The sequence below is a fragment of the Corvus kubaryi genome, unplaced genomic scaffold (genome assembly GCF_017639235.1).
Source record: "Corvus kubaryi isolate FWS band 111438036 unplaced genomic scaffold, C.kubaryi_AGA036_p1.0 37300, whole genome shotgun sequence".
NCBI lineage: Eukaryota > Metazoa > Chordata > Aves > Passeriformes > Corvidae > Corvus > Corvus kubaryi.
Window position 1 is genome coordinate 5,165,305 of NW_024581093.1, and position 25,096 is coordinate 5,190,400.

General features: G+C 56.3%; 1 protein-coding gene across 8 annotated transcripts; it reads left to right on the top strand.

Moving 5' to 3' along the window:
- Positions 1-1,597: 1,597 nt before the first annotated feature.
- KIFC3 (kinesin family member C3) lies at positions 1,598-24,841 on the top strand. 8 transcript variants are annotated; one of them, XM_042027173.1, is made up of 22 exons: positions 1,598-2,362; positions 9,817-9,931; positions 11,546-11,691; positions 12,847-13,000; positions 15,084-15,280; positions 17,438-17,503; positions 17,978-18,121; positions 18,207-18,446; positions 18,656-18,829; positions 18,959-19,106; positions 19,193-19,323; positions 19,417-19,528; positions 19,663-19,844; positions 19,924-20,028; positions 20,243-20,373; positions 20,956-21,079; positions 21,523-21,652; positions 21,764-21,993; positions 22,664-22,798; positions 23,142-23,250; positions 23,473-23,501; positions 23,697-24,841. In XM_042027173.1, the coding sequence occupies exons 1-21, from the start codon at positions 2,126-2,128 to the stop codon at positions 23,475-23,477; spliced, it is 3,015 nt and encodes a 1,004-aa protein (XP_041883107.1). In that variant the 5' UTR covers positions 1,598-2,125; the 3' UTR covers positions 23,478-23,501; positions 23,697-24,841. The 8 variants fall into 8 exon arrangements, with proteins under 8 accessions (XP_041883107.1, XP_041883106.1, XP_041883112.1 ...); XM_042027172.1 differs by lacking the exon at positions 23,473-23,501; XM_042027178.1 differs by lacking the exons at positions 1,598-2,362; positions 23,473-23,501 and adding an exon at positions 5,124-5,240.
- Positions 24,842-25,096: the final 255 nt, after the last annotated feature.

Genomic DNA, 25,096 nt, shown 5'->3' on the forward strand with positions numbered 1-25,096 from the left:
AGGAATTTGAGAAGAAATGTAAACAAGAGGAGAAATGAGATAAATCAGGTTGGGGGCGTGCCAGGGAGCACCCCTGCCAGCTCTGGGCAGTGACATCCTGGGGACAACCAGCATGGCCCAAATTGCTTCACACTTTTGTTTTGTTTGCTTCACACATCATGTTTGCAGATGCTCATTTTGCAAACCTGAGCTCACTGGGATGGCCACTGCTCCATTCCCAAGTTTCTCTGCCAGAAGTGGTGGGGAGGGCTGGCTCTACCTCCCACAGTGGGACCGCTGCTGTGGGGCTGTGTGAGCATTCAGGGTGTCCTGGAGCCTCCCATGTGTCTCCCCATGGATGATCCGGATGTGTCCCAGCGTGAGCATCACGTGGATGGTCCGAAATTGGTCCATGGGGAGCATCACATGAGCTGCCCCATGATGCTCTGCCTCAGCAATACCCAGAGGAATGAAGACCAGCCAGACCAGTTACTCACTCTAGATAAGAGGCTCTTTTGTGCTGCAGAAATACCAATATCACGTGCAAATCCCTCCGCTGCCATGGTTACTGGCCACCGCCAGAGCCGGCGAGGCGAGAGGGGGCTGTGGCATTGACAGGGCTTCTGCTCTTCCCTTCACAGGGGGAAACTCCATAAAACCTGCACTCTGCCCCAAAAAGGAGGGGAGGTGGCTGCAGGGAGCCCTATCCACACCTGGCATCGCCATGCTCAGAGCTTGTTGCCTACAGGGGCCCTGCTCTGCCACTGGGCATTGGGCTCTGGGTTTTATAAATTCCTCACTAATAGCCCGAGATATTACTAAAAAAAAAAGAGAAAATGGTGCTGCGGCTTGGGTGGGCAGAGATCAGCTATGCCCCATTTCCTGTTTTTCTGGCATTAGGAACAGCTTGACCTCTTGGCACTCTTGCTTTTTGCACTAATGCTCTTCTCATTAAAGTGCTTTCCTGAGCACTAATTAGGGCGGTTTTCCTTTTGTAAATTAGCCTGATACGATCTGTGTGTCTTGGCAGACACCCTTAGAGCAGGAACCCAGGGCTTTGCGTTTGATCGCTGTTTATTTTGCAAATCTCCCCAGTTTCAATGTTCTTAACTGCCTTCTAGAAAATGCTGGCAGGTGGAGATTAATGGGAGGGAAATGGAGCTTTCCAGCTGGCCTGCCTTGAGAAACAGGAGAGTTTTTGGTGCTACAGGGGCCTTCCAGTTGCTGTGGGTTAATGGGGTGCTGTGAGCACCCCATTAACAGAAACTCCTTCCCATCCCATCTCAGCATCCTTGCGTGCTGTGCAATGGAGGAGCAGAGCTGCAAGGAGAGGCACTGCCTGAACCAACCTTTTAACAGGTGATAGAAAAAAGAAAATCAAATGAACACATTAATTTTCTGCAATTAAAGCACTTCTTGTGACCATAGGAAATGCTCAGACCCAAGCAACCCCAAACCCATCTAAAACTGGATGTCTGTGGACAGAGGGAAGTCCACCTGTCTGCCACTGCCCCTAAATCAGCGGTGTCAGCAATCTGCTGGGGACCAATGGTGCTCAGGACAGGACGGGCTTTAATCAGCTCTCATTTTCTTAATGCACTGGCAGATGGGAGTGGAGGGGACAGTGCTGTCTCCATCTCTGGCCAGGGATGGGACAGAGCCACAAGAGGTTTGCATAGGCTGAGAAATACGGTGGTGAAGGCAGCGCTGGTGCAGGCAGCCATCCTCTGCCTTGGCTTGCTGGGGAGGCTGGCAGCGAGTGGAGCATCCCTGGGGAGTCCTACCACCCTGTCTCTGCACCAGCACTGGGACCCTTCTGGGACCAGGCACCGTCAGGGACCGTCTTTACAGCATTTACTGGTCCATGATAAGGGAAGAAGAGAACTGCAGGGGGGCTTCACTCAGGGACCCCTGAGGCTGGGACAGAGTCGACAAAGCCCTTGGAAAAAAGGCAACGATTTTTCAGTGCTGGCGTGCCAGCCCTGGGGCACCACGTGTGGAAAAGCAGGGTGAAGGATCCCACCCCAGAGAGCTGCTGCCAGCATCGGCCAGCCCGCCTCACCCCCAGTGTCCGAGAGAGGCTTGAGGAGGGGTTCCCATGGACCATATCCAGAGCTCAGCACCCCTTCCTGGCCTGTGTTGAGCCATGCACACTCTGTGGGTGCTGGCAGGATTGTTGGTGCAGGGCTGGAGCAAGGGGAGCAGCAGGAGGAGTGGGATGCAGGCTGCAGAGAGCATCCCTGCCCACCATGAGGAGTGTGAGCACCGCAGCCTCAAGGGCTGCTTCTGCAGACCCGTGGGCACCGTGAGGAGACTCGCCTGTGGAGGAGGATGCTTCCAGAAAAAGTGCCCAGGACCAGGGTTGGCCTGGATGGGTCCACAGGTGAGAGCAGTGGCAGGGGCTGGGGGCAAGCCGGGCATAGTCTGTGTCGAGCTCGAAGGTCGAGGATTAAAACCAGCAGAATGCCTTTGGATTGGAGTTGTTTTCATGAGACATTCCCGGATGTTTGCACACAGGCTCTGTGTTTATTTTGCTATTGTTTCCTTGGGGGTTAATTCAGCAGCACATTTTGTCTGATGGGCTGAAGGTGAAGATAACTGAATAGAGGTGCCTGAGCCCTGGAGTGCCCTGGCCATGCCTTGGCCCCACCTCGTATCATTTCCTTCTCCATCTCATCCTTATGGTTTCACCTGACACCTCTCTTGGATCTGCAAATAGATGTGAAAGCCCAGGAAGGTTTACATGAAGTTCCCAGCAAGCTGGCAGTTATTCCATGTCAGTCTGCTTAAACCCTGCCTGCGCTGCCAGCTTTTCCTTAATGTCTCCTTGTTTTTCCAGTTGTGAGTGATTGCTGAAGGGATCTCCTGGCAGAGGAGACTTGGGTTCACCCTTCACATCCCGTTGACCTCTAAGGCACATGCATGAAAATCTGGGTGTGGGTCTGCTCCTCTCCATAAAGAGAAATTAAGTCTGCTCACGCGGCGCCGGGCGCAGGCGGCAGAGCTGAAGCGTGTGGCTGTTTAATATTCATTGGGCGTAGATGTAAAACTTTTCTGTTCTAAAATAGTCTTGCACAGCACTGTGCTGCTCCTTTTTCCCTAAACCTTAGCAGGAGGCTGGAATTCAATGTTTCTTTTGCTTGTCTCCCCAACTTCCCCTGGCTCAGCCAGGAAGCAGAAGACCCTTACTGGGTGTAAAGCCTGCTTTGAGGACAGATCCTGGCACTGTGTTTGCAGTTTGTAATTCTGTAGTCTGCTGCAAGAGAATCTTTGAAGCATCAGCACAGGAACAAGAAATTTTGCTTTTGTTTTGAAACAGGATGAGTTTCTGTGGTAGTTGTGCATCTATTTTTGTGTTAACAGGAAAACGCAGTTTTTCCTGTAAAATTTTGGCAGGTAGATTCATGGATCTCTTTGGTGACTCACTCTTAACTGAGTGCAGTTTTCTTCACAATCTCAATTGCACCTTAGAATTAAAAAAAAAAAAGATAATTTGGTCCCAGTTGGGTCCATAATGATGAAATCACCATGAAATATGCTCCAGTATGTTAAACTAGAAAGACCTCAGCCTTTTTTCTTGGTGAGTGGGAAGCTGTGATAATATGGGGCGGGCTGGAATGCTCCAGCTCAGTGCAGATAGCAGTGGGGAAGAGGTCACCCAGCAGTGCATGGAGGCAGTGGGAGCATCCCCACAGTGCCAGGGAAATGGGGATTGGATGCAAATGGGCACCTGGGCACGGCTGGGCGCAGGCTGTGGTGAAGGATCTCTGCTGATGCCCTGCCGCTGTGGGGCTCTGAGCGGGGCGGTGTGAGCACTGGGATATCCATTACACACGGCGGGTGTCAGTGATCCACGGCAGGATAACGTTTCCATCCCCCTGGTGTCAAAGCTGCAGAGCAGCATTGGTCCAGCATCCCACACACACCAGCCCTGAGACGTGGGGGGACAGGTGGAGCAGCTGGACCGTGCCTGCTGAGCATTCCTAGGGCACGTAGAGGTGACACGGAGTGAGCCAAGGGCCTGAGGGGCCAGCGTGCTGTACCCGTGCCAGGATGGACTCTCAGTGGGATTTTGCAGACAGCTGGATATCAAGCAGCCAAAGCCAGTTAGCAGGAAAGCTGCTTAATTCCATCGGTGAATATCCCACCTCATTTGCATATCCATCCCTTTGTTGGGTGCAGCTCTCGCAATGCAGCCAGGATGCAGCTGAGCCCATCACTCATCACGGTGTTTTCCTTCGCATGGGTGCATTTGCTTTATGACCACAGGGATATTTCCCTCTTCCCTGCAGAGGCTCTCACTGATTTACCTCTGCCCATGGCTAAATCAGCTGGATGCTATTAGTGAGCCCTGTATTCCTCCAGCCCCTGCCCCAGCATAGCACAGACACGTGCCACAGCCCCAAAACTCTATTGCCTAAATTATTCAGAATTACTGCTTTTGCTTCGTTTCCTCTCCAAAGTCGAGCACACTTTGGAGGGCACTAAAAATAAATGGGTTTGCTGAGAACTGAATCTATTTCTTAAAGAGATGGCTCCCCTCCTTTCTGCCTGTGCAGAGGGAAGCCTGTCTTTGCACACCCTGTCACCAGTGTCATCCAGCCAGGGTAACAGGCTCAGTGGCACTGTGGGGGTTGGCTTCAAGGAGAAAATGAGCGCCAGAAATAGTAAAATTCTGAAAAGATCCCAATTGCCCACCTGCAGCTTCTATCTTCAGACACTTCTTTAGTTAAAAAGAACTGCAGAAAGCACCCAAGGTCCCAAGCAGAGGGTCCCAAGGATGCCCTGTAAGTATTAGCTGGGGGAGTGCTGGTGGGCTCCTTCCAGGCTAGGAGGTCCAGGATCTCCTCCTGGGATGCAGCCATCTTTCCGGTACAGCCAGAATTTTTATTTGCTGGACGAAAAGGCCTGGATGAAATTCACTTGGTGTGAAGCTGCCCCCTCTCTGGGTCCGCTCCAACCAGCACGGGCATCCCCCAGTCAGCAGGGAGGGTTTAGCCTCAGCCAGGACACCTCGTGCTTATTCTTAGCCTTGTTTCTAAGAAGTGCTTTATAAGCAGGAGCCTGTGTTGATTAATGCCATGAAACATTAATGACTTGGGAGGTGAGCTGCAGTCCTCCCACAGAGCAGCTCCCCAGTCCCCAGCAGCCAGAGAGGCACAAGATGAGCCCGGCGTTCTTTTGCTTAGGGGAGGCAGAGGCATTAAAGCCAAACCAGAGTTGTACCTGAAGCCAGCTGAAAAATATGACAAAGATAAAAGGTAGGTAAAAGGGAGAAGGAGGCTGAGGTTTGCTTAGATGGTGTGCACTGAAGTCTGAAATAAGAAATTTGGAAGGGTGGAAGAGACCCACTCAATGGCTGCTACATCTCACATGGGACTGCCCTGGCTGCCTGCACAGCAGAGGTTTTGTCTACCTGAATGCAGCAGGTTGAAAAAGGTGTTGTTTTTGCCATTTGCTTGATATAGAGGAGATTTGCACGGGGGACACAGGCAGAGCTGAGCCAGGCATGCAGCAGCTCCCAGCCAGAGCAGCCAGAACCTCGGCTGTGGACTGGCTCTGGGCTGCCCTGGGCTGCCCAAACCCAGCCTAACTGTTTCAAGGGGCTTGGCCGAGGTGCTGAGCTGCAGAGACACCACCAGCAGCTGAAGCAGCATCCCAGTGTGTTGGATTTTGGCAGGCGTCCTTGAAACACCCCTGCCCAGCTCCTGCTCTCCACCCAGTTCCACACAACTCTATCTCAAGGATCAGAGCCTCAGGGTTGAATTAATGCAGCTAGGGAACTTTAAAATGAGTATTAAATTTCTCAGGAGCATGCTAAGACTTAATTAAAACTCCTGTCATGTGAAATGGCAATGTAGGAATGTAGGAATGCAGGGGGCTCGTTCCTGCTTTGCAAAAGTATTTCATGTAGGCTTGGCAAACCATGCCTCAGCAAAGCTGAGAAATCCCCTCACCTCCTCAAGGAGGAGCAAAATTAGAATAATGAGCTGGTTTATAATTAATTGTGCTCTGGGGACACGTTCTCACGCTGTCTGGTACTTCTGGTGGGAATTTTCTACAGGGAGCATCCCAACATACAATAGGTTTCCGGTATCAGGTGTGCTCCCGCCTGCATTCCTAGACCAGGTTATCAGGTTGCTCGAAGGGAGAGTAGGAGGAGTTACATTTTTTCTGGCATTTGGGGAATTTTTTAGCTGTCTTACAGATGTAGGTTAAATATTTGCTCAGGGCAGAACAAACACCCAATACAAAGGGCCCCACTCGGTGATGTGTTTCGATCGCTGGAGCTTCCCTTCATCCAAGTAAAAGGCGAATTAACCTGCCTGACTTCACAGCATCACAGCAGCGATGCTTTTCAGCTACGGCACAGGCTAAAAGCAGAGCTAAACCCGTGCCAGGGTCACTGTCTCCTGGCAGTGTGCCCCGTGGCGGGCTGGTGCTGTCCACGCGGGGCAGATGTTTTAGCACTGATGGTCATCGGCGTATCGAGCCTTCCCGCTACCTGCTGGGCGCTGGCAGGAGGTGCTGCTGGCGGCGAGCCCTGCTCCTCGCTGCTGTTCCTCTGCCTGCCTGCAAAGCGGCATTTCTAAAAATACCTCCAGCGATGTCGTCAGCCGATGCTCGCTCAGGTCACGGAGACATGACAGACAAGAAAAGGAGGATGGGAGCATCGCTGGGGGACCAGGCTGGGATTATCCCAGCCAGCGGAGGTGAATCCCTGCGGAGAGGGGGGTACGAGCAGGGTACCTGCTGCCCGCACAGGCTGCCATGTGTCCCCACTGCCCGCAGCCCCCCCAGACTGTCCCGCAGCAAGTAGGCATCCCCTGGGATCCACAGTGCTCCCTTGAGCCAAACAGCATTGCAGTGCAGGGAAAGGGAGCTGGCACCTGGCCAGCTGCGTGCATCCAGGGTAACCCCACTTCTGGAACCCTGGAGAGCCTGTTCCTGGTGTGCTGGGGCTGCCAGAGAGCCACGCTGTCCTTGCCAAAAACAGGCCAGCAGCTGGGAGGGGTGGGTTTTGTAATGCTCACAGGTGACTATTTGAATAGGGCTGTTGGCACAGAATCCTTCCTGCTTCTCAGATTTTGATCCATGCTTATTCATTGAGTTATTCTTCTAAACTGGAGAATTCACGCATGTGCCTGCTTAATGTGGACTTACTTGATGTAATTGATACAACTTATGTGCTTTGCATAATTGCAATACCATTAAAAACCTGAAGCATTCAAAAGCCAGGAAATTACTTACCAGTTAAAGTAATTTACATAAACATTTATTTTACTCTTTACAGCTCATAAATGAAGTCAGCGATGATATGGCTTTACAGTTGCTATCAGAAAGGGGAAAGTAACTTTATGTATGTCAATATTATCCCCAAGCCAGCCTCAGGAGCTGCACAGATAATGGGGTACTGATGCAAATTAGACACTGCTTAGGGCCTCTGTGGGTAAATGTATGTACATATGGATGTCTGTCTATAGGCACACACGCCTATATCCATCCATGCCAGGATCCATGCTGGGAATGCCAATAAACCTCCGATGAAGGGAAGGGGAGGCTGGGAGGGTTTCACTGGCTGCAGGGGAATGGCAGATGCAGTGCAGGGCTGGAGAGTGCTGCCAGGCCAGGATGGCATTGGCTTCTCAGGGGCAAGTTTCTGTGCCATGGGGACATGGTGGTGACCCTTCACAGACCCCTTGCTGTGGGGTGGCTAGAGCAGCTTGTCCTCCCACATCAGTGACTTCCTATTACCCCTCACCCATGTGGCTGGCTCATGACAGAGGATGGAGCAGTGTTTCCTGGGGAGTCTCTGAGAATGTCCAAGAGGGACATGCCAGGATGAAAGGACAAGGCTGAATCCTGCTCCTAACCTGGCCAGGAGTGAGCAAAAGGCTGGGACTGAGTGCAGCAAAATCAGAGGTGGTCTGAGGTCTGAGGGGAGCACATTGCAGGGCTGGCATCAAACCCTCCTTTCCCAAGGGACAGCCACTCCTGCATCCCCAAACCCCCGTGGGACACAGGTCAGCCTGCCATCAGGCATGCGGATGTGAGCCATCAGCACAGGGCACCCGCTGCCACCACCAAGGATGCCAAGTTCAGCTTTGTTATGGGAAATATCCGGTACTGCCAGTTCATTACCATGAACAAGTCATGAGTGACTTGTGTCACCCAAACCAGCCATTACCGTGAGGGTTGTGTGTGCAATACAGGGAGGCAGATACAAATCACACCCTAAAAAGATGTATATATTATATCTAAAGCAGGATTTTCTGTTGCCTTTCTGACAGCAGGGCCTTTGTAGTGGTCTTGGCATATCAGGCTGTTTTCTCCACACCTCTGGGTTAGAAACAGGTTGTTTTCCATGTGAAATCTGTGTCCCTGGGCCCGGTGAGCCTGGGGTGCCAATTGGCATTGCTGCCAGCAGATGCACCAGTGTTTGGGAGCAGCGGGGATGTGGCAGAGTGTGAGGAGGGCATAGTTTGGGTAGACAGGTCCTCGGTGTGTGGGTCATCAGCACCACTGTCCCCGTGGTCCCCCAGGGTCACCATGATGAGTGATGCCAGGAGGGGTGCACAGGTGGGATGGTTACACTGGAACTCCCTGAAGAGCACCGGGGTTGGGGTGGGAATGACAGAGACACACCGGGAGCCCCCGGGACACACCGGGAGCCCCCAGGGCTATGCCAAGTGAGGGTCAGGGGAGCGCGGTGGGGGCGGGCCGCCCTGGGAAGGGCACGGGCAACACCGGGGCACCCCTGTGCTCCCAGGGCTCTGGCCAGAGGGGCCAGGGGTGTCCCGGGGACGCCCCGGGAGCTTTCCACAGTCGGCCCGGTGCCGCCCCTCCGGAGTCCCGTGCCCCTGGAGCCGCCGCCGCTGCCCGGTGCGGGAAGGGGGGCCCCGCCTCCGCCGCCCGTCGGGGGTTTCACGGGTTTCCGTGGCAACGAGCGCGGGGTGGAGCTCGGCGCTTCCGTTACCGAAGTGCCCGGGAGGGCGGGGACGGGCCGGGGCCGGTGCCGGGTGCCCCGCTGCTGCCGCCGCCCCGCGCCCGGTAAGTGGCCCCGCGGGGCGGCACCGGCGGCGCGGGGGAGCCGGGCAGGACCGGGCAGTACCGGGTCTCCCTTTGTCTACGGGCTGGGAGCGCTGTCACGGAGCGCCCGGGGCGCGGCGAGAGCGCGGCTCCCCGTTAGCCTGCGGCGGGCGGTGCCAGCGGCACCGGGACCAGCACCGGGGGTGCGCGGAGCGGGGCTGCGCCTCCTGCTCGCTGGGACCGGCACCGGCACCGCCCCGCTGAGGGTCCCGCCCGCCCGGAGCCGCTGCTGGGAGAACGAGGGACCCTAGGGCGGGCAGGAGGGCGGCTCCGCGCCCCTTCCCCGCCGAAGCGGCCCCGGTGAGGTGCGGCGAGTGCGGTGCGGTGTGTGCGGAGCGGAGCGGGCGGTGCCGAGCGGAGCGGAGCGCTGTGTGCGGAGCGGTGCAGTGCAGGGCATTGTGTGCGGTGAGATGCGGTGGGTGCGGTGCCGCCCGGGTGCAGGGCTGCCCGTGGTCCCGGAGTTCCTAACTCCCTAAGTCAGCCCCAGCCCGAGGTTAGGAGGGGCCTGGAGAGGCTTCAGGAATGAGTAAATTAATTACAGACACGGTTTATGTCACATCCGCCGGGAGCACGGAGGGAGCCCGAGGCTGTCGCCTTTTCGGGAGCATTAAACGGGATTGATGCAACTTCCTGCGGGTTTCGGGAGTCGGAGCCGGTGCTACCGTCGTGGTTTGCCCCAGAACGTCCCGCCGGGATTTACAGCTGGACAATGAGACCGGCTGAGATGTCTGTTGCGCTTCTCTGCAGAGGTGCTGCTGTACTCGGGACCCCCGTGCCATGATCACATCCCGCACCGCCTGGGATCTGGGATCCGGGCCCTCCGCCGGGGCCGCCTGGAAGACGAAGGACCTTGCCCCGGCCGGTGAGTACAGCGCGATGGCTTGTCCTTGCCCCTTGGGGCTCAGCCTGCCGTGCTCACGCCCTGCTCACTGGGGAAGGAGAGGCTGGGAACAGGCCAGCCTGCATTTTTCACATTTCTTTCCGGATGAAGGTCAAGATTTGAGAAACGGGGACGCAGAAGCAGGCACAAAGCTCTGGGCAGCCAGCTGGTGAGAAGAGAAGGCTGCCTCCATCTCCCTCCTGGCCCTTCCGAGGGGGAAACTTAGGGAGATAGGTTAAAATTTAACATGTGAGAAAGAAAACAGAACGATCTGCATAGCAGGGCAAATGCAGGGCCTTTGCCTCTTCCCAGCCTTTGGAAGGGCTCCCTGGTGCAGGGACCCCATGGGTGAGTTTAGTCGGAGTTTTCCTCTATGGAGGCTGAGCTGCTCTGCAGGCAGGCGGGGAGCTGCTTGCCCCAACCTGCAGCTGCTTCTTGGGAAACAGCCCTTCCCACCTCCCTCACCAATGGTGCCGGATGGGTTTTGACAAAGGGGGAGGCTGAACCCCCCTATTTGGACGTTTTTTTCTCTTGGTTTCAGCATTTGCCATCCCTCTGAGCTGGCAGCCGCTTCTCTGGGCATGGCTTCTTCTCTGGCACTCTAGCCAGTCCAGCCAAATGCTGGTTGGCATTAAAGCCTCCAAAACCAAGTTTTTTCAGCACTTCCTCTCCCCAACGGCTGCCACGGCCTGTGCTGGGATGGGGAACTCATCTGTTATCCAGGCATTTGCCAGAGCTTTGGAAATGCTCAATTTTCACGGTGCGCGCAAAATGTTATGGATAATTAGAGGCTGGGAAGAAGTCCAGAGTGGTGGACTAACTTCATCAGGACACATCTCCCTCCAAACATTGCTTCCACCTCTGGTTCAACTTCCTCTGGATGGTTTTAGGGGAAAAAGGCTGCATTATTGAGGTTTGATTTGTGAGTGATTGACTTTTTCCCTGCCAGCTGGAGAAGAGATTTGGCCACCTGTGATGGTGGCAGTGCTTGTGGCAGACAGGTGGGGGGGGCACAGGGTCCCCGAGCAGTGGGATGTAGCCCTCGCCAGCTGCTTTTCCTGTAACAGAGGAGGACACAGCCATGAGAGAAGGCTCTTTGAGTTGCTGTTTTCCTTCTGTGCGGCTCAGCAGGACAGGGAAGTGCTGCCCTGGCTGCTTTCAGGTTTGGCTGCCTGACAAATGAAGGAAATATTTGGGGGCAGCGGAGGGAGGTGACGCCGTCAGGGTCCGTCCGTCTGGTTTCGGTGATGCAAGCTGGCTTTGGCAGCTCTTCTGAGATAGGATCGCAGGAAGTGGAGCAGCTTGGCAAGGGGTAGAGCTGGGATATCCCTGGTGGGGGGACAGATCTGGTCCTGCAGAGGCCAGACGGATGCTACACCCTGAATTCTCATTACTAGTCATTGTCAACCGCCCCCTGGAGGACTAATTTTTCTAATTAACATAATTAACATTTTTAATACAAGTCATGCACTGTCTCTGCCACACCGGTACAGTGGCGGCAGCAGGGAGGAGGAGGTGGGTTTGCTGAGCTAGCCAAAGGCTGTGTCCGTCCTGGGCTCCCAGGTGGATCCAGGGATGCTCTTTGCTCCATCTCAGGCCGTGGGCAGGACAGGCTCGGCACTGCGAGCGGAGCAGGCACTTCTCTCCGGGTTCCTCTGCTGCCAGCACTGCTTCACCATAAAATCCTCAGCGTGAGCTGGCTGGACACTGCAAACCCCCGTGGGCTCTGCCGGGCTCTCCAGGTGAGGAGCATCGAGCCAGCCATGGCTTGTGTAGGGAGGGCAGTTTTGGGGTGGTGGGGAGGATGCCCCACACCTATCTGGGCCATCCAGGTGGGAGCCAACTGGTTCCCTCCATCACCACAACCAGTTTCTGCCTGGACCCCAGCAGTGCCTGCCTTGAGCAGAGCTGCCACCTGGGAGGGGAGGGAAAAGCATCTCTGGGGAGTCAAAGGCATCAAAAAAGGGGAACAGCGTTCATAACAGGATAGCATTTTCTGGGTCACTTATGGGTCATGTTGGCAGGAGAACTCAAGGCAGAAGTGTGATAAGAAAATGCAGTGCCGTGAGGTGGTGTTTGCCTGTGGGATGGAGGAGAAGGAGGTGGAAGGGTGCCATGGCCAGGGACAGTGTCGGGACACCATGTACTGCTGTGGCTGCCACTAGTTCATTCCAGGCTTCAGGCAAATCATTCAAATTCCCCTTCTTTGAAAAGAAGGAAAACACCTTCTTATCACACACCAGCCTCGGTGAATTCCCTTCGGCAAAACCCTCCTGGAGTCTCAGATGTAGAGGCACCGCAGACACACGGCTTCTCCAGGAGGATGCTGCCGCCTCCTTCCAAATTACTCTCAAATTACTGGCGTGTACCAAGTATTTGCCCCTCTGCTGGGGTGAGGTTTCCTCAGCATCACTGGCCCGTGGGGTGATGCCACAGGCTCTGAGATAAGCTTTAAGAAAGAAAAGGCATTCTTGAGCAGAATGAGCTTGGCCAATCATCACGTTTTATAGCAGCCTTATGAAAGCTCCTTTGAGATTTCTTTTGATTTTTTTGGAGCCGGGTTCCATCCCAGAGGGCATGAGCCATGCCTGCAAGTCAGAGTCTCTTTCTTTTTAAGGCCATAGAGAGAAAAATAGGAAATATTCAGTATAACTGCATGGCCAAACTGAGGGAAATTGTTTATGGGGAGAACTGAAAACATAAGTTCATTGTGGCAGCTTCCCAACACAGAGCACCCTTGGTGGGGGCGTTTCCCCAGGCTCCACTGTTCTGTCTTCTGCACTTCCCGCCCTGCTCACTCCTCCTGGCCAGCCCGGTGAAGTGCCAGCTGCTGGCACCGTGTCCAGCACAGTGTGGGCAGTCACTGTCTCAGCTCTCTGACCTGTTTCTCCTCACAGACACAGGCCCTGCGGGACAGGACGTGCAAGCGGCGGGAGGAGACCCAGCACCGTGCCCCGACACCGGCCACGGAGGAGCTGCCTGCATCCCCCCGTGAGCCAGCGGCTGACACAGCGGTGCAGGCAGCCTCCACCATGAACCTGGAGAAAGCAGGTAAGGGGAGAGCAGGGATGCAGTGTTGAGCGCTCAGGAGGAGGGATGGGATGCAACGAGGGCTTGGTACCTGCCAGTGGGTATCGAGGAAACCTCTCCTCTTTTGGGGTGCAGATAGATGTGTGGCTGTGCTCACTGCGGGGAGCAGGTCACAGAAGAAATCCAACACCAGCCAGCTGCTGGCTGGTGACAGGGACCGATGAATTATTGAGCTGGATGAACAGAGCAGGTGAGCTCCGGTGAACCCACTGCTGTTTCCTCCTTCTTAAGGAAAATGTAACGTGTGTGGAAACGCTTGCAGCATGCGTGGCTGTGCCAGGGTGGAGAAATCCCATGGTTTCCTGTCTTTCTCCGTCAGGATTGAATTGTGTGAGCTTGTCAGGGCACATCTCGGGAGCTGCTCCTGGCGTGGTCCCCAGCTGCATCCCAGAGCAGCTCCCAGTGCAGAGTGGTGGCTGGGAAGGGGCAGGGATGCAGAAGAGGGGGGGTCTGCATGGCAATGGTAACAGGGGAGAGCCGAGGAGCAGGTATCTTTCCAGATGGCTTTCAGAGCATTTTGGAAAGCAGGAGGGTCACTGTGCCCTGCCTGCCACACTCAGACCATGCACCACCACCAGCACATCTGCCCAGGGGGAGATGTAACACAGGGCTGGTCGGCATCTCCTCTCCCATGGATGCTGCTGCAGGAGGAAGGTGCTGGAGTGTGGAGGAAGGCATGATCTGTGGGGGATTTTCCTGCCTGGCAGTTTGACCTGCAGCTGAGTGTTGCGGCTCTGAACCTGGCTCTGCCTTGGATCCCAGTCCAGGATTAGTGTGAATGTGTGCAGACATGTAGTGTGTCCACAGGAGCCTGGTGCTTCCTGTAATTTTGTCTTATCCCTGCACACGCCCCAAGGGGCAAAAGCTGGAATTCCTGTCAACTTTGGACATTTCAGGGTGGATTTTTTGTGTGTTGATTTTAAAGAGAAGACCACAGTCCCCTGCCTGAGCAGCCAGCACCTGACAGTGCTCTTCTTGGGGTATCCAGCCCATGTCAGGAAGACAAAACCTGATGATCACTTCCACAACCACTGCTGGCTAAGTCCCATGGTGTGCAGTCTGCAGCAGAGCTGTGGTTTGGTCCCAGCATTTCATCTTTTTGCACGTTCTGCTGCCTCCTTAACTCCATTTAAAGGTATAAAATCTGATTCACAGACAAAAAAGTCTCTCTTTTTGCATTCAGGACGTTTCTCATGAAGCAGGTGGCATCTTCCTGCAGGCAGCACGGTGATTCTCAGCACCAGCTCCTGCCTGTGAAACCTCAGGTTTCTGGTGGCAGCAGATGAAATCCACAGCAGGCAGGGAAGGGCGCCGGGTAGCCGGGATCCTGACCGTCAGTTCTCCCGCTGCAGTGCCTCATCCCCACATTGGGAATGAGTCACACCAGCTCATTGCTTCTTGGGAACTACCAGGTCATTTGGTAGGCTCTGATGTACGGCCAGGTTGGCTTCTGTCAGCACTGGTGGCTCTATTAACATGCAGAAAGTGATGTTTAAAATAATACTAGGAAGGTTAGAAAGCTGAACACACAAGGATTAGGCAATATGGCCATTCATGGGCTGTATAATTTTAATTTTGCTTCCATTATGTTTGTGTGTAGTGACGCAGACTTTAATGACATGATCACACACTGCTTTTCCACCGGCTCATTCAGAAGAAAGGATGCCGGTGTGAATCAGCGCCGTGCTCAGGGCGGTTGTTATCTGAGCGAGGCAGCAGCATCTCGGCATGTGGTGGGGCTGGGTCACAGTGCAGCGGTGTGGGCAGGTGCTGGGTGTTGTGGCCTGGGATGCTCTGCTGGCATCGGCAGATCCCTTTGGCTCCCACCCAGCTGGACCCCCACCGTTAGCTGGGCCTGCTCTGGTCAGCACCTTGGCACTTGGGATGCACCTCTGACACGTCACTGCGCTCTCTGGGACTTGTGCAAGTCCAGTTTCCTGCGTTCCCATCTCCAGCTCAGCCCCTGGGGCTACCCATGGCTGGCATTCTGCTCCCCAGCAAGGTGGCCGTGTCCTGACCAGCTCCATCTTTGCTCGTGCTGCAGGAGGGAGGCTCTGCGGTGGGAAACGCGCCAGCCTGCCCACAGCCCGGCCCTTCCCCATGATCCAGGAGGTGATGGCCTCCATGGCACATCTGCAGAAGGAGAAGCTGCGGCTGCAGGAGGAGCTGCTGGAGCTGCAGGAGAAGCTCACTGCCCAGGAGAACAACGAGCTCTCCCTCTCTCTCCAGCTGCAAGGCCAGGTATGATGGGGACAGGGTGACACAAGGGGGTCTGTCAGGCTCTTCAGCCTCAGGCTGTGGCTTGGCTGGAGCACTGTGGCATGCAGTTAGTGATGGCTGCACTTGGAAGGAGTGTAGGATCTCCATCGCAGAGCATCTTCTTCGCTGGCTGTTCTTTGGCTTTGGCTGTGCCTCCCTTGGGATGCTTGTGGTCCCGAGTGACACCACAATAGTGCTGACAAGGGTGTGTGGCTCTGTGGACATGACATGGCCAGGAGGGCTTTGGGCATCAGGATGCAGCCCTGCACCAGTCATCCATCCACCCAGCACAGGACAGCTGCTGCAGGATCAGCTCGTTAGACCGACCTACCAGTTTAATTCTAGTGACTTTCAGCAGGTGGAAAGTGAATGTCAAGGCACAGAATTGTCTGATGAAGGGACAGGATTTGGCCACTGTGACACTCCTCCCCAAAACCATCTCCTGCACTGATGCAGGCACATCCTCAGCACGAGTACTTGGGTCGTCCCAGGGACATGGAAATTTTGGCTGCTTGTAAAGGGATTTGCATGTGGCTGTTGTGGAAGCTGTTACAGTCAGGTTCTGCTTGTTCCACGGGTGTCAAAAAGGAGGAGGTAGTTGTCCTCATTTGGTTGGCATGCTCTGCATGACACAAGTGTGAGTGCAGCAGGATCTGGCCCCACGCTGGCCAGTTCGGCAGCAAGCGCAGCCAACACCGGCTGGAGTGAAGAGCTGGCCCAAACTTCCAAAGCTTTGGGATGGCCGGGCCATGGCTCGAGCCAGATCCGGCTGCCAAGGAGTTCCTGTCACGTCCAGAGAACAGGATGCAGCTGGAGATGCCCAAGCAGGTAGGCGATGGAGGAACATTGACGTTTTTGGACGCCACGGCAGAGGGAATGGTGGGCAGGCTCCGGCGTGTGCGCCGATTGATTGGGCTGGCGGCTTTCCTGGAACAAGCCATGACTCTTTTCTTCTTAGTACCTCCCCTCCCTTAAAAATACTTATAAAAATAGCTTAATAATCTCGCTCAGTGGATATGGAAATGGGGTTTTCCCACTCAAGCACTCGGTGCTCGCTCGGCCCCCAGCCAGAGCGGGGGAGACTGCTGTGGAAGGAGGGAGATCCCAATCCCGGCTGGGAGCAGCCACCTTCCCCCACCTGCAGCTGCGGAGCTCCAGCCGTGCTCCAGCTCCCGGCTGTGCCAAGCACAGGGCACACAGAGGGGCTGCCCGCCCTGCTGCCATCTCTGCAAGGGTGTGGCTGAATAATTTACCAGATTAATTACAGCCTCATGTCAGCACATCTGCATTGGTTATTAATCAGCAGTTCCTAAATTATGGTCCACAGAGGGCCGTGCTTGCTGGTTATTGAGATGGGGCAATATCCAGGCGTGTCCCAGAGAGGGGTTTGGCGGCTTTCTGGAGCGGGGAAACTGGGAGCTGGGCTGGGATCTGGGGGTGGTCAAGCATGGTGGTCAAGCAAGGGACAGAGCAGGTGGGCAAACCCCACTAAAACACAGCCCACGAGACTGCTGGCTGCACCAAGCACTCACTGCTGCTGTTTATTCCAATAACTGCAGATTTTGGGAGAGCCTTACTGGTCTCTGCACAAAAAAAGGTTGAGGATTTCTGAAATCCACCTGGTTTTGCGGGGAGGGCAGCCTGGTCCCTTGGGCTGGGCAGATGCCCAGGTGGAGGTTGATGGTGAGCATCCTCCTGTGGGACTCAGACGTGTGGTCTTCTTGAAGAGCTCTTGCTTCCTCTTTGTACCAAGATAACTTTCCTAGAAAGAAAAATAAAGAAGGTAGAGCAAAGCTGTGTTGTGAGGACAGAACAAGGCACTTCTGGCTCTTCAAACACAGTTATGGATAGGTTTGTTTTTTCCCTTCTCCAAAGATGATGCTATTTTTTTTTTAATAATGGTTTCTGCTAGTGCTCAACATGGACAAATTATACCCATGGTTGAACAAGGTCAAAGCAAAGCTTTCATTAACTCTCATTTTAATCAACTCGTGTGAATCAGGCGCTCAGAGCCAGGTGGAAAATTAAAGCATAACAAAAGTGTGAGCCAGACTGGACGTTGGTGGCTGGGGCGGCACCGTGGGGTCTCCTCCGAGAGCTGCTGAGGTGCCTCCTGGTTAACCCAGTCTCTGTTGACAGGTGGAAACTCTGAAGGAAAAGCTCCTGGAGCAGGCACAGGAGATCAGCCGGCTGCGCTCGGAGCTGGTGAGCTGCCACTGGGATGGGACTGAGCCGCCCTGCCCCTGAGGGACGCTGGAGCTCTGGGTCCCTGAGGAGGAAGAGGGAACACGGGGTGGGCGGAGATGGATTAAACCTCCCCGGGGTCACAGTTTGGACCGCGCAAGCCAAGCGACACCGAGGGACAAAAGTGTGGGATTTTCTGTCCAATGCAATGTCGCACTGGTGACCTCGGGGCTGTCACCCTGCGGTGGGAAGTGAAAGCCCCTCTGTGGGTTGGGGCTCCGTGGGGGCAGCAGGAGGCTCCTCAGTGCAGCAGGCTGAGTGATTCCCAGTGGAGCAGGCAGATTGATGGGCACCTGGAGCTTTGAATGAAATTACAGAGAATAGCACACGGAGGGCTCCTCCATACCGCGGGCTGGGGGATCCATGAGGGCAGCAAGCCGGGGCTCCCCGAGTGCATGGAGATTCCATGTCCTCTCCCATTCGCTCCCGGCGCAGGGTGGCACGGATGTGGAGAAGCACCGGGACCTGCTGGCGGCCGAGAACGAGCGCCTGCGGCAGGAGATGAAGGCGTGCGAGGGGGAGCTGCGGGAGCTGCGGCGGCAGCAGCAGGCACCGTGCCGCGACTGCCCCCACCTGCAGGTGAGTCGCCGGTGGTGGCGGTGGTGCTGGCAGGGTGATGGGCACCTGTGGGTGACATGGCCGTGTCTGTCCTGTCCTTTGCCAGGAGAACGCCGGGCTGCAGGAGCAGCTGTCCCAGCTGCGGCGGGAGGCAGAGGAGACGCGGGCCAAGTTGGTGGAGCTGGACCTGGAGGTGCAGCAGAAGACGAACCGCTTGGCCGAAGTGGAGCTGCGGCTCAAGGACTCCCTGGCTGAGAGAGCCGAGGAGGAGGAGCGGCTCAGCCGGCGGCTGCGGGACAGCCAGGAGACCATCGCCAGCCTCAAGTCCCAGCCTCAGCAGATAAAGGTGGGCACCACAGGACTCTCCATTTTTCCTGGTTGGGCTGGGTGCCTTACAGTGCCCTGCAAGTGCAACCTGTCTCTCTGCCCTGAGCACATCAGCACAGCACCATGATTTCCTAAATTATCCTCCCTTGGGCCAGCATCAGCTCCATCCCAGGCCCTTCAGGTGCTGTTTCCCCAGTACACCCGATCTGTGGGTGCTTTCCCCTGCAGTACATCATCAAGACGGTGGAGGTGGAGTCAACCAAGGCAAAACAAGCTCTGTGCGAGACCCAGTCCCGAAACCAGTACCTGCAGGAGCAGGTGGGGATGCAGAAGCAGGTGCTGAAGGAGATGGAACAGCAGCTGCAGAGCTCCCAGAAGACAGAGGCTCAGCTCCGAGCTCAGGTCTGAGTGCGACAGGTGTAAATCAGAATTCACCCTACATTCTCTGCCTGCCTGGTGCTTGCCAGGTGCCACAGTGTGGCAGCAGGTGGGCACTGACTCAGAGTCACCCCCCACTTGTTCCTCTCCCAGATCATGATGTACGAGGCTGAGCTGGAGCGAGCCCATGGGCAGATGCTGGAGGAGATGCAGGCGATGGAGGAGGAGAAGAACCGCGCCATTGAAGAGGCATTTTCCCGCGCCCAGGTGGAGATGAAGGCTGTGCACGAGAACCTGGCAGGTGAGGAGGGTTCAGGGGACTCTCAGGGTTGCCTGACTGATGTTGGGGTGTCATCATCTGCCCCCCACCCTGCCTCGTGACTGCAGGCGTCCGGACCAACCTGCTGACACTGCAGCCGGCACTGCGCACCCTCACCCACGACTACAACAGCCTGAAGCGTCAGGTCCGCGACTTCCCCCTGCTTCTCCAGGAGACCCTGCGCAGCGCCAGGGCTGAGGTGAGCCCTCCCAGGACCACCACCCAGCACCCCTCCATGCAGGGTGGAGGTGCTGCGGAGGGTCACTGAGCCACTGGTCTCCACTGCCCCCAGATCAGCCAGGCCATCGAGGAGGTGCACAGCACCAACCGGGAGCTGCTGCGCAAGTACCGGCGGGAGCTGCAGCTCCGCAAGAAGTGTCACAATGAGCTGGTGCGGCTGAAAGGTGTGCGGGGTGCAGTGTCCCTGAGGTGGGACAGGAGGGACAGGGGAGCATCCCTATAACGTGGTTGGGTTGGCTGCGGGATGCTTCAGCCCACCTCGTGTTTGATGGCTGAGTCTCTGCTTCTCCCCTCCAAGGAAACATCCGTGTTTTTGGGCGAGTCCGCCCCATCACAAAAGAGGACGGTGAGGGCCCCGAGGCAGCCAATGCTGTGACCTTCGATGCTGACGATGATGCTGTCCTGCACCTCCTGCACAAAGGGAAGCAGGTGTCCTTTGAGCTGGATAAGGTCTTCCCCCCACAAGCATCCCAGGAGGAGGTGGGTGCTGCCATTCACACTGCTGGTATGAGGGGGGGAGGCAGCCACCTTCTCCTCACTCTCTCCTGTCCTCCCCCAGGTGTTTCAGGAGGTTCAAGCCCTGGTCACCTCCTGCATTGATGGCTACAATGTCTGCATCTTTGCCTATGGGCAGACAGGGGCAGGAAAAACCTACACGATGGAAGTGAGTTTGCTTGGCTTTTCTTCTCAGCTTCCCACCCTGCAGTGCCCAGTCTTGGCACTCAGGCTGGTGACCAGCTCAGACCCAGTGTGCTGAGCCGGTGTGATGGTCACTGCTGCTCCACAACAGCACCCTGGGCTTTGCTTCTGCTCAGAAAAAATACAGAATAAAATGCAAGAGGGTGTTTTTTATCCCATTTCTCACCCCAATCCATCAGGGGACGGCTGCAAACCCAGGGATCAACCAGCGGGCCCTGCAGCTCCTCTTCTCCGAGGTGCGGGGCAAAGCAGCTGACTGGGACTATGCCATCACTGTCAGCGCTGCTGAGATCTACAATGAGGCGCTCAGGTACGGGGAGGGAGAAGAAACTTTTCTGGACATCACCCTGTGCTGCTCTCCCCCACATCCCTCCACCCCTGCCTAGGCCTCACAACTTGTCCCAGGGCCCTGAGCGCTGCATTTGGCCCTGCAAGGGTTTATTTTTAATTTATTTTGGTGCACACTGCCCTTCCCATGAGCTGCATCATTTACACAGGCTCCCAGCTGCACAATCACTCCCACTCCCTGGCCCTGATGCAGTGGTGGGGGCGTCCCCCTCTCCCCCCTTCCCCTGCCCACGGACACTATATTTAGGAAGTTGTAACTGGGAGCTGAAAGCATGAGAAATATTTTCCTCCCTAGTCCAGCCACAGGAGGGGAGGGGCCTGGGAGCACATCCATGAGAATAACTGGGAACAGAGATGGGAGCGTGGTCTGAGTTGGGTGAGAGGAGGCACATGAGAGCCAAGAGAATTAAGGTCTATAAATAAGATGTGCAGCTCCCCGGGAAGAGACGGCTGCTCTGGCAGTGTTGGCACATAGCCCTGACACGCGGAATGGATGCCAGCACCCCCCTGGGATGGGAATGATAACGGGTGCCCCTTTGCCCAGGGACTTGCTGGGGAAGGAGCCACAGGAGAAGCTGGAGATCAAGCTGTGCCCTGATGGCAGCGGGCAGCTCTACGTGCCCGGGCTCACTGAGTTCAGAGTGCAGAGCGTGGAGGACATCAACAAGGTCTGGGGAGATGGGGGGTGGCAGGCACAGGAGGGTGGCAGGCACAGGAGGGTGGCAGCAGGGGTGCAGTGAACTGAGGAGGGGTCTTTGGTGTGTGACTCCTGGATTTGGGAGCATTTCTGAAGCCCTGGCAAGCAACAGGGACCAAAATAGATCCCTGGGTGTGATGTGACAGTCACTGTCCCATGGAGTGAGCCACAGGGGGTTAAAAATAAAAGCGTGGGGCCCAGACAGTTCCTGAGGGATTAGTGGGATGCGGCTGTCACCGCAGTGCCCTGCCTGTCACCCCTGCCTCTGGTGCATCACCCAGGCTGAGACCTGACAGCGGTCATCACCCTGATGGGCCAGGCAGCCCATGCTCAGGTTCATCCCTGGATCACAGGGGATTTGTGGTGGGACTGGGGCAGGTTGGCCTCACCCCCCAACTCCCTGGACTCCCCCAGGTCTTCGAGTTTGGCCATGTCAAACGAGTGACAGAGTGCACCAACCTGAATGAGCACAGCTCTCGCTCCCACGCCCTCCTCATCGTCACCGTCCATGGCCTCGACCGCAGCACGGGGCTCCGCACCACAGGTGGGTGTCACACGGCAAACCCCTCACCGGGGCACCTGGGCTGCGGCATCCCAGGGGTGTGTGAGGCTGGGTGCTGATGCCAGCGGTGGGGTTTTGGCTGTGTGTCCTCAGGGAAGCTGAACCTGGTGGACCTGGCGGGGTCGGAGCGGGTCGGGCGGTCGGGCGCGGAGGGCAGCCGGCTCCGCGAGGCGCAGCACATCAACAAGTCCCTGTCGGCGCTGGGCGATGTCATTTACGCCCTGCGCTCCCGGCAGGGCCACGTGCCCTTCCGCAACTCCAAGCTGACCTACCTGCTGCAGGACTCACTCAGCGGCGACAGCAAGACCCTCATGATGGTGCAGGTAGGGGCTGGGCACCCAGTGCCTGTCAGTATCCCCACAGCCAGGCAATGTGGTTTCTGGGTCCCTTCTTGCCCCAGTGCGGGGGCAGGTGGGAGGGATGCTGGAGGCAGGAGCTGGGCTGGAGTTGAGGGACAGGGCTTGCCCATGGGGCATCATCCAGTCTGCAATTGTGGTGCCACAGGCAGCTCTCTCTCTGTCTCTGCACCCCAGACGAGGCCAAGGGATGGGGAATTGACTCGGAGGTCCATGATCCTTGCCCTCCCTGCCTGCACATGGATGCTGTCCCTATGGGCACAATCTCTTCGTATATTGTCATCTCCCCATCCCCTCTTTTTCTGGGAGGATTTTAAGCTCTGGCAGCTTCTCCACCCCTGCCTTGTGATCCCCCACTCCCAGCTGCTGGCACCCACACCGAGCCCCTGTGGGGGCTGCCTGAGCCCCTGCACCTGCCACAGCTATTCCAGGCTGCTCCTCGCACTGGGGCAGTTGGTGACAGGGAATCCAGCTGGCTCAGACACTGGCCCAGGCGTGGATGGATGGGGCTAGCCTGGGAGGGGCAGGTTAATAATAGCATCTCACCGGCCAGCAGCAGCAGGTTGCCTGGGGGGAGCCCTTGGGGTGCACAGGCAGCTGCCAGGGTGACTTTGTGCCTACTCCTCCCTGACCACAGGTCTCCCCTGCTGAGAAGAACACCAGTGAGACGCTGTGCTCCCTGAAGTTTGCCGAGAGGGTTCGCTCTGTGGAGCTGGGTCCTGTCTCCCGCAAGGCTGAGCTGGGCTCATGGCCCAGCCAGGAGCACCTGGAGGTACCCAAGTGGCTGCTGGTGCCCTTCCTCTCCACCCTCACCCCAGGGATCGCCCCTGTTTTGCCCCCACACGTGGTCCCCAGAGCTGTTGGATGTTCCCCTAGAGCCACCTCCATTGGGCACCATCACCTGGTGGGATGCAGGTTGTTTCCAAACCGCAGTGTCCAGCCAATGCTGCCACCTTGGCTGTTCCAAGCCATTTTGCAGCAGTCCCATGGTAGCCCCTGAGAAATTTGGACACCACTACTCAGGCATGCACTATCTGCCTGTGCGTCCATCCCCATTTCTTCCCTCTGGGCCCTGGCATGGGCTGATCCTGGGGCTGTGTCCCCTCTCCTCCCAGGGTGACTCACCGGGTTCTGCAGCACCACCTGGCCGAGGCCACGCATCCCCCAGCCCGGGGCAGCTCTCCAGTCGCTCTGCCTCCATCCGCAGGAAGCTCCACACCTCAGGTGGGTGGTGGGACACCTTGAGAGCCCAGACAGGGTCCTTCCATCCCAGGAGGCTCCAGCCACCAGCCCGTGGCAAAGCCTGCAGGGGAGAGTGAGCAGATTTGTAGTCAGCTCATTAACTCATTCCCCAAGAGTGCCCTGGTTCAAAGGCACTGCTGATGGCTCAGGGGGCAAGGGGAGGGCAATGTCACCAGGCTGAAACTCTCTCCCCTTCGATTTCAGCCTGACTTAGGGGCAGCCGTGGCTGCCAGGTGAGTGCCTGTGGCTGGCGCTGGTGGAGGGCTCTGCTTTGCCCTGCTTCCCAGGCAGGGCAGGGCTGCTGGGCTGTGCAAGGACGCTGCTGGGGATGCTTGTGGTACCAGCTCCTGCTACACTGCCACCAGACGGGGCTGGGGCACTGGTGGCTGTGCCCCTGCCTGCTGTAACCCATGCATGTCTCCCCCCAGGGAAGCTGAGGCCAGTGCCCCTGTGACGAGTGCCAGCCACTGCATCAAACCCACTGCAGGATCCAGCCCCTCACAGTGACACTGAGACGGCTGCTGGAAGACAGGAAGGCTTTGGTGCTGTTCCCTTGGCCACCAGGACCCATGACCAGAGGGTGATGGCACCTCTCACCATGAGCAGCATGGGGTCAGGGTCTCCCAGCAGCCAGCCCTGCCTCTCAGGGTGGGGGACAGTGGTGCTGGGCAGAGATCTGCCCCCTCAGATGCTCAGCTCTGTGAGTTTATTTTTGCTGGACAGATGTTTTTAGCCACAGCAGGGAGCTGCTGGTTGCTCCCTCCATCTCTCCAGCTTTGCTTTTACAATGAGATCTGGCTGGAAGGGGTGTGCAGAGCCAGACCAGCCCCTGGCCCTGCCTCTGCTACTGCCACAGGGCCAGCCTGGCCACAGCTCCTGCAAGACTCTGTCTGGGCAGCTGCCCGATGTCGTTCAGAGCAGTGCTTCCTCCACGTTAAGCCACAAAAACTCCCAGCAGCTCTTTTCCCTGTCAGTTTCTCAAGCCCTGTTGTTGCATGAAGGCCCCCGGTGCTGTGCATGAGCCGAGCTGCCATTCCTCGTGGTGCCAGTGCTGCCAGGGCCCCATGCTGTCTGCCTGTGGTACACAGCACCAGGGGGGATGGAGCAGTCTTGAATGAAGCTACTGTAAAGTTATTTACCAGTTGTCTTGTCAAGAGAGATCACAGTGTGGTCGAGATGAAAGTGTTTCAAATATTTATACCTGTTTACATGGTCTTGGAATGGAAAACTAGTGGAAAACAAAAAGACCCCAAACCTCCAGCCCAAAAGCCTCTTGGCTTATGTATGGGGATGGTGGTTGGCAGGGGCATGGGAGGAGATGGGACTGCCCTTGGACCTATCAACACCCACCTGTGGGTACATTTCCTCCTGCTCGAAATCTCTGCTGGAGGCACTGATGGCTCTTTCCACCACAGCCCTCTCCTCTCGCACTTCCATGGCGGATTCTATTTAAAAACAAAAAAGGGAAAAATAAATTTAGCCTTTTGTAAGATTAGATGTTTCTATGTATTTTAATAATTAAAAAATATCCTGTTTTGTAACAAAACTTATTTTAAATAAACTGTTAAACCCAGTCCTCCTGCGCTGCTGTTCTTGAACCCTGCTTGAGGTGGGGTGGGTGCTTCTTCCGTCCTCCCAGCATCTCCCATAGGGCTGGAAAAGCCCATAATATCCTTCCCCTTGCAGCTGTCCCCGGGGCCAGCCTGGCAGCACGGTCCCCACCCCATTTTGCAGCTATCAGGCTTCTGCAATTGGCGGGAGAGCAGTGGTTAAATCCAAAGTGAGTCCCAATGCTCCCATGTCCTGCTCCACCTTGTCCTGCTCCACC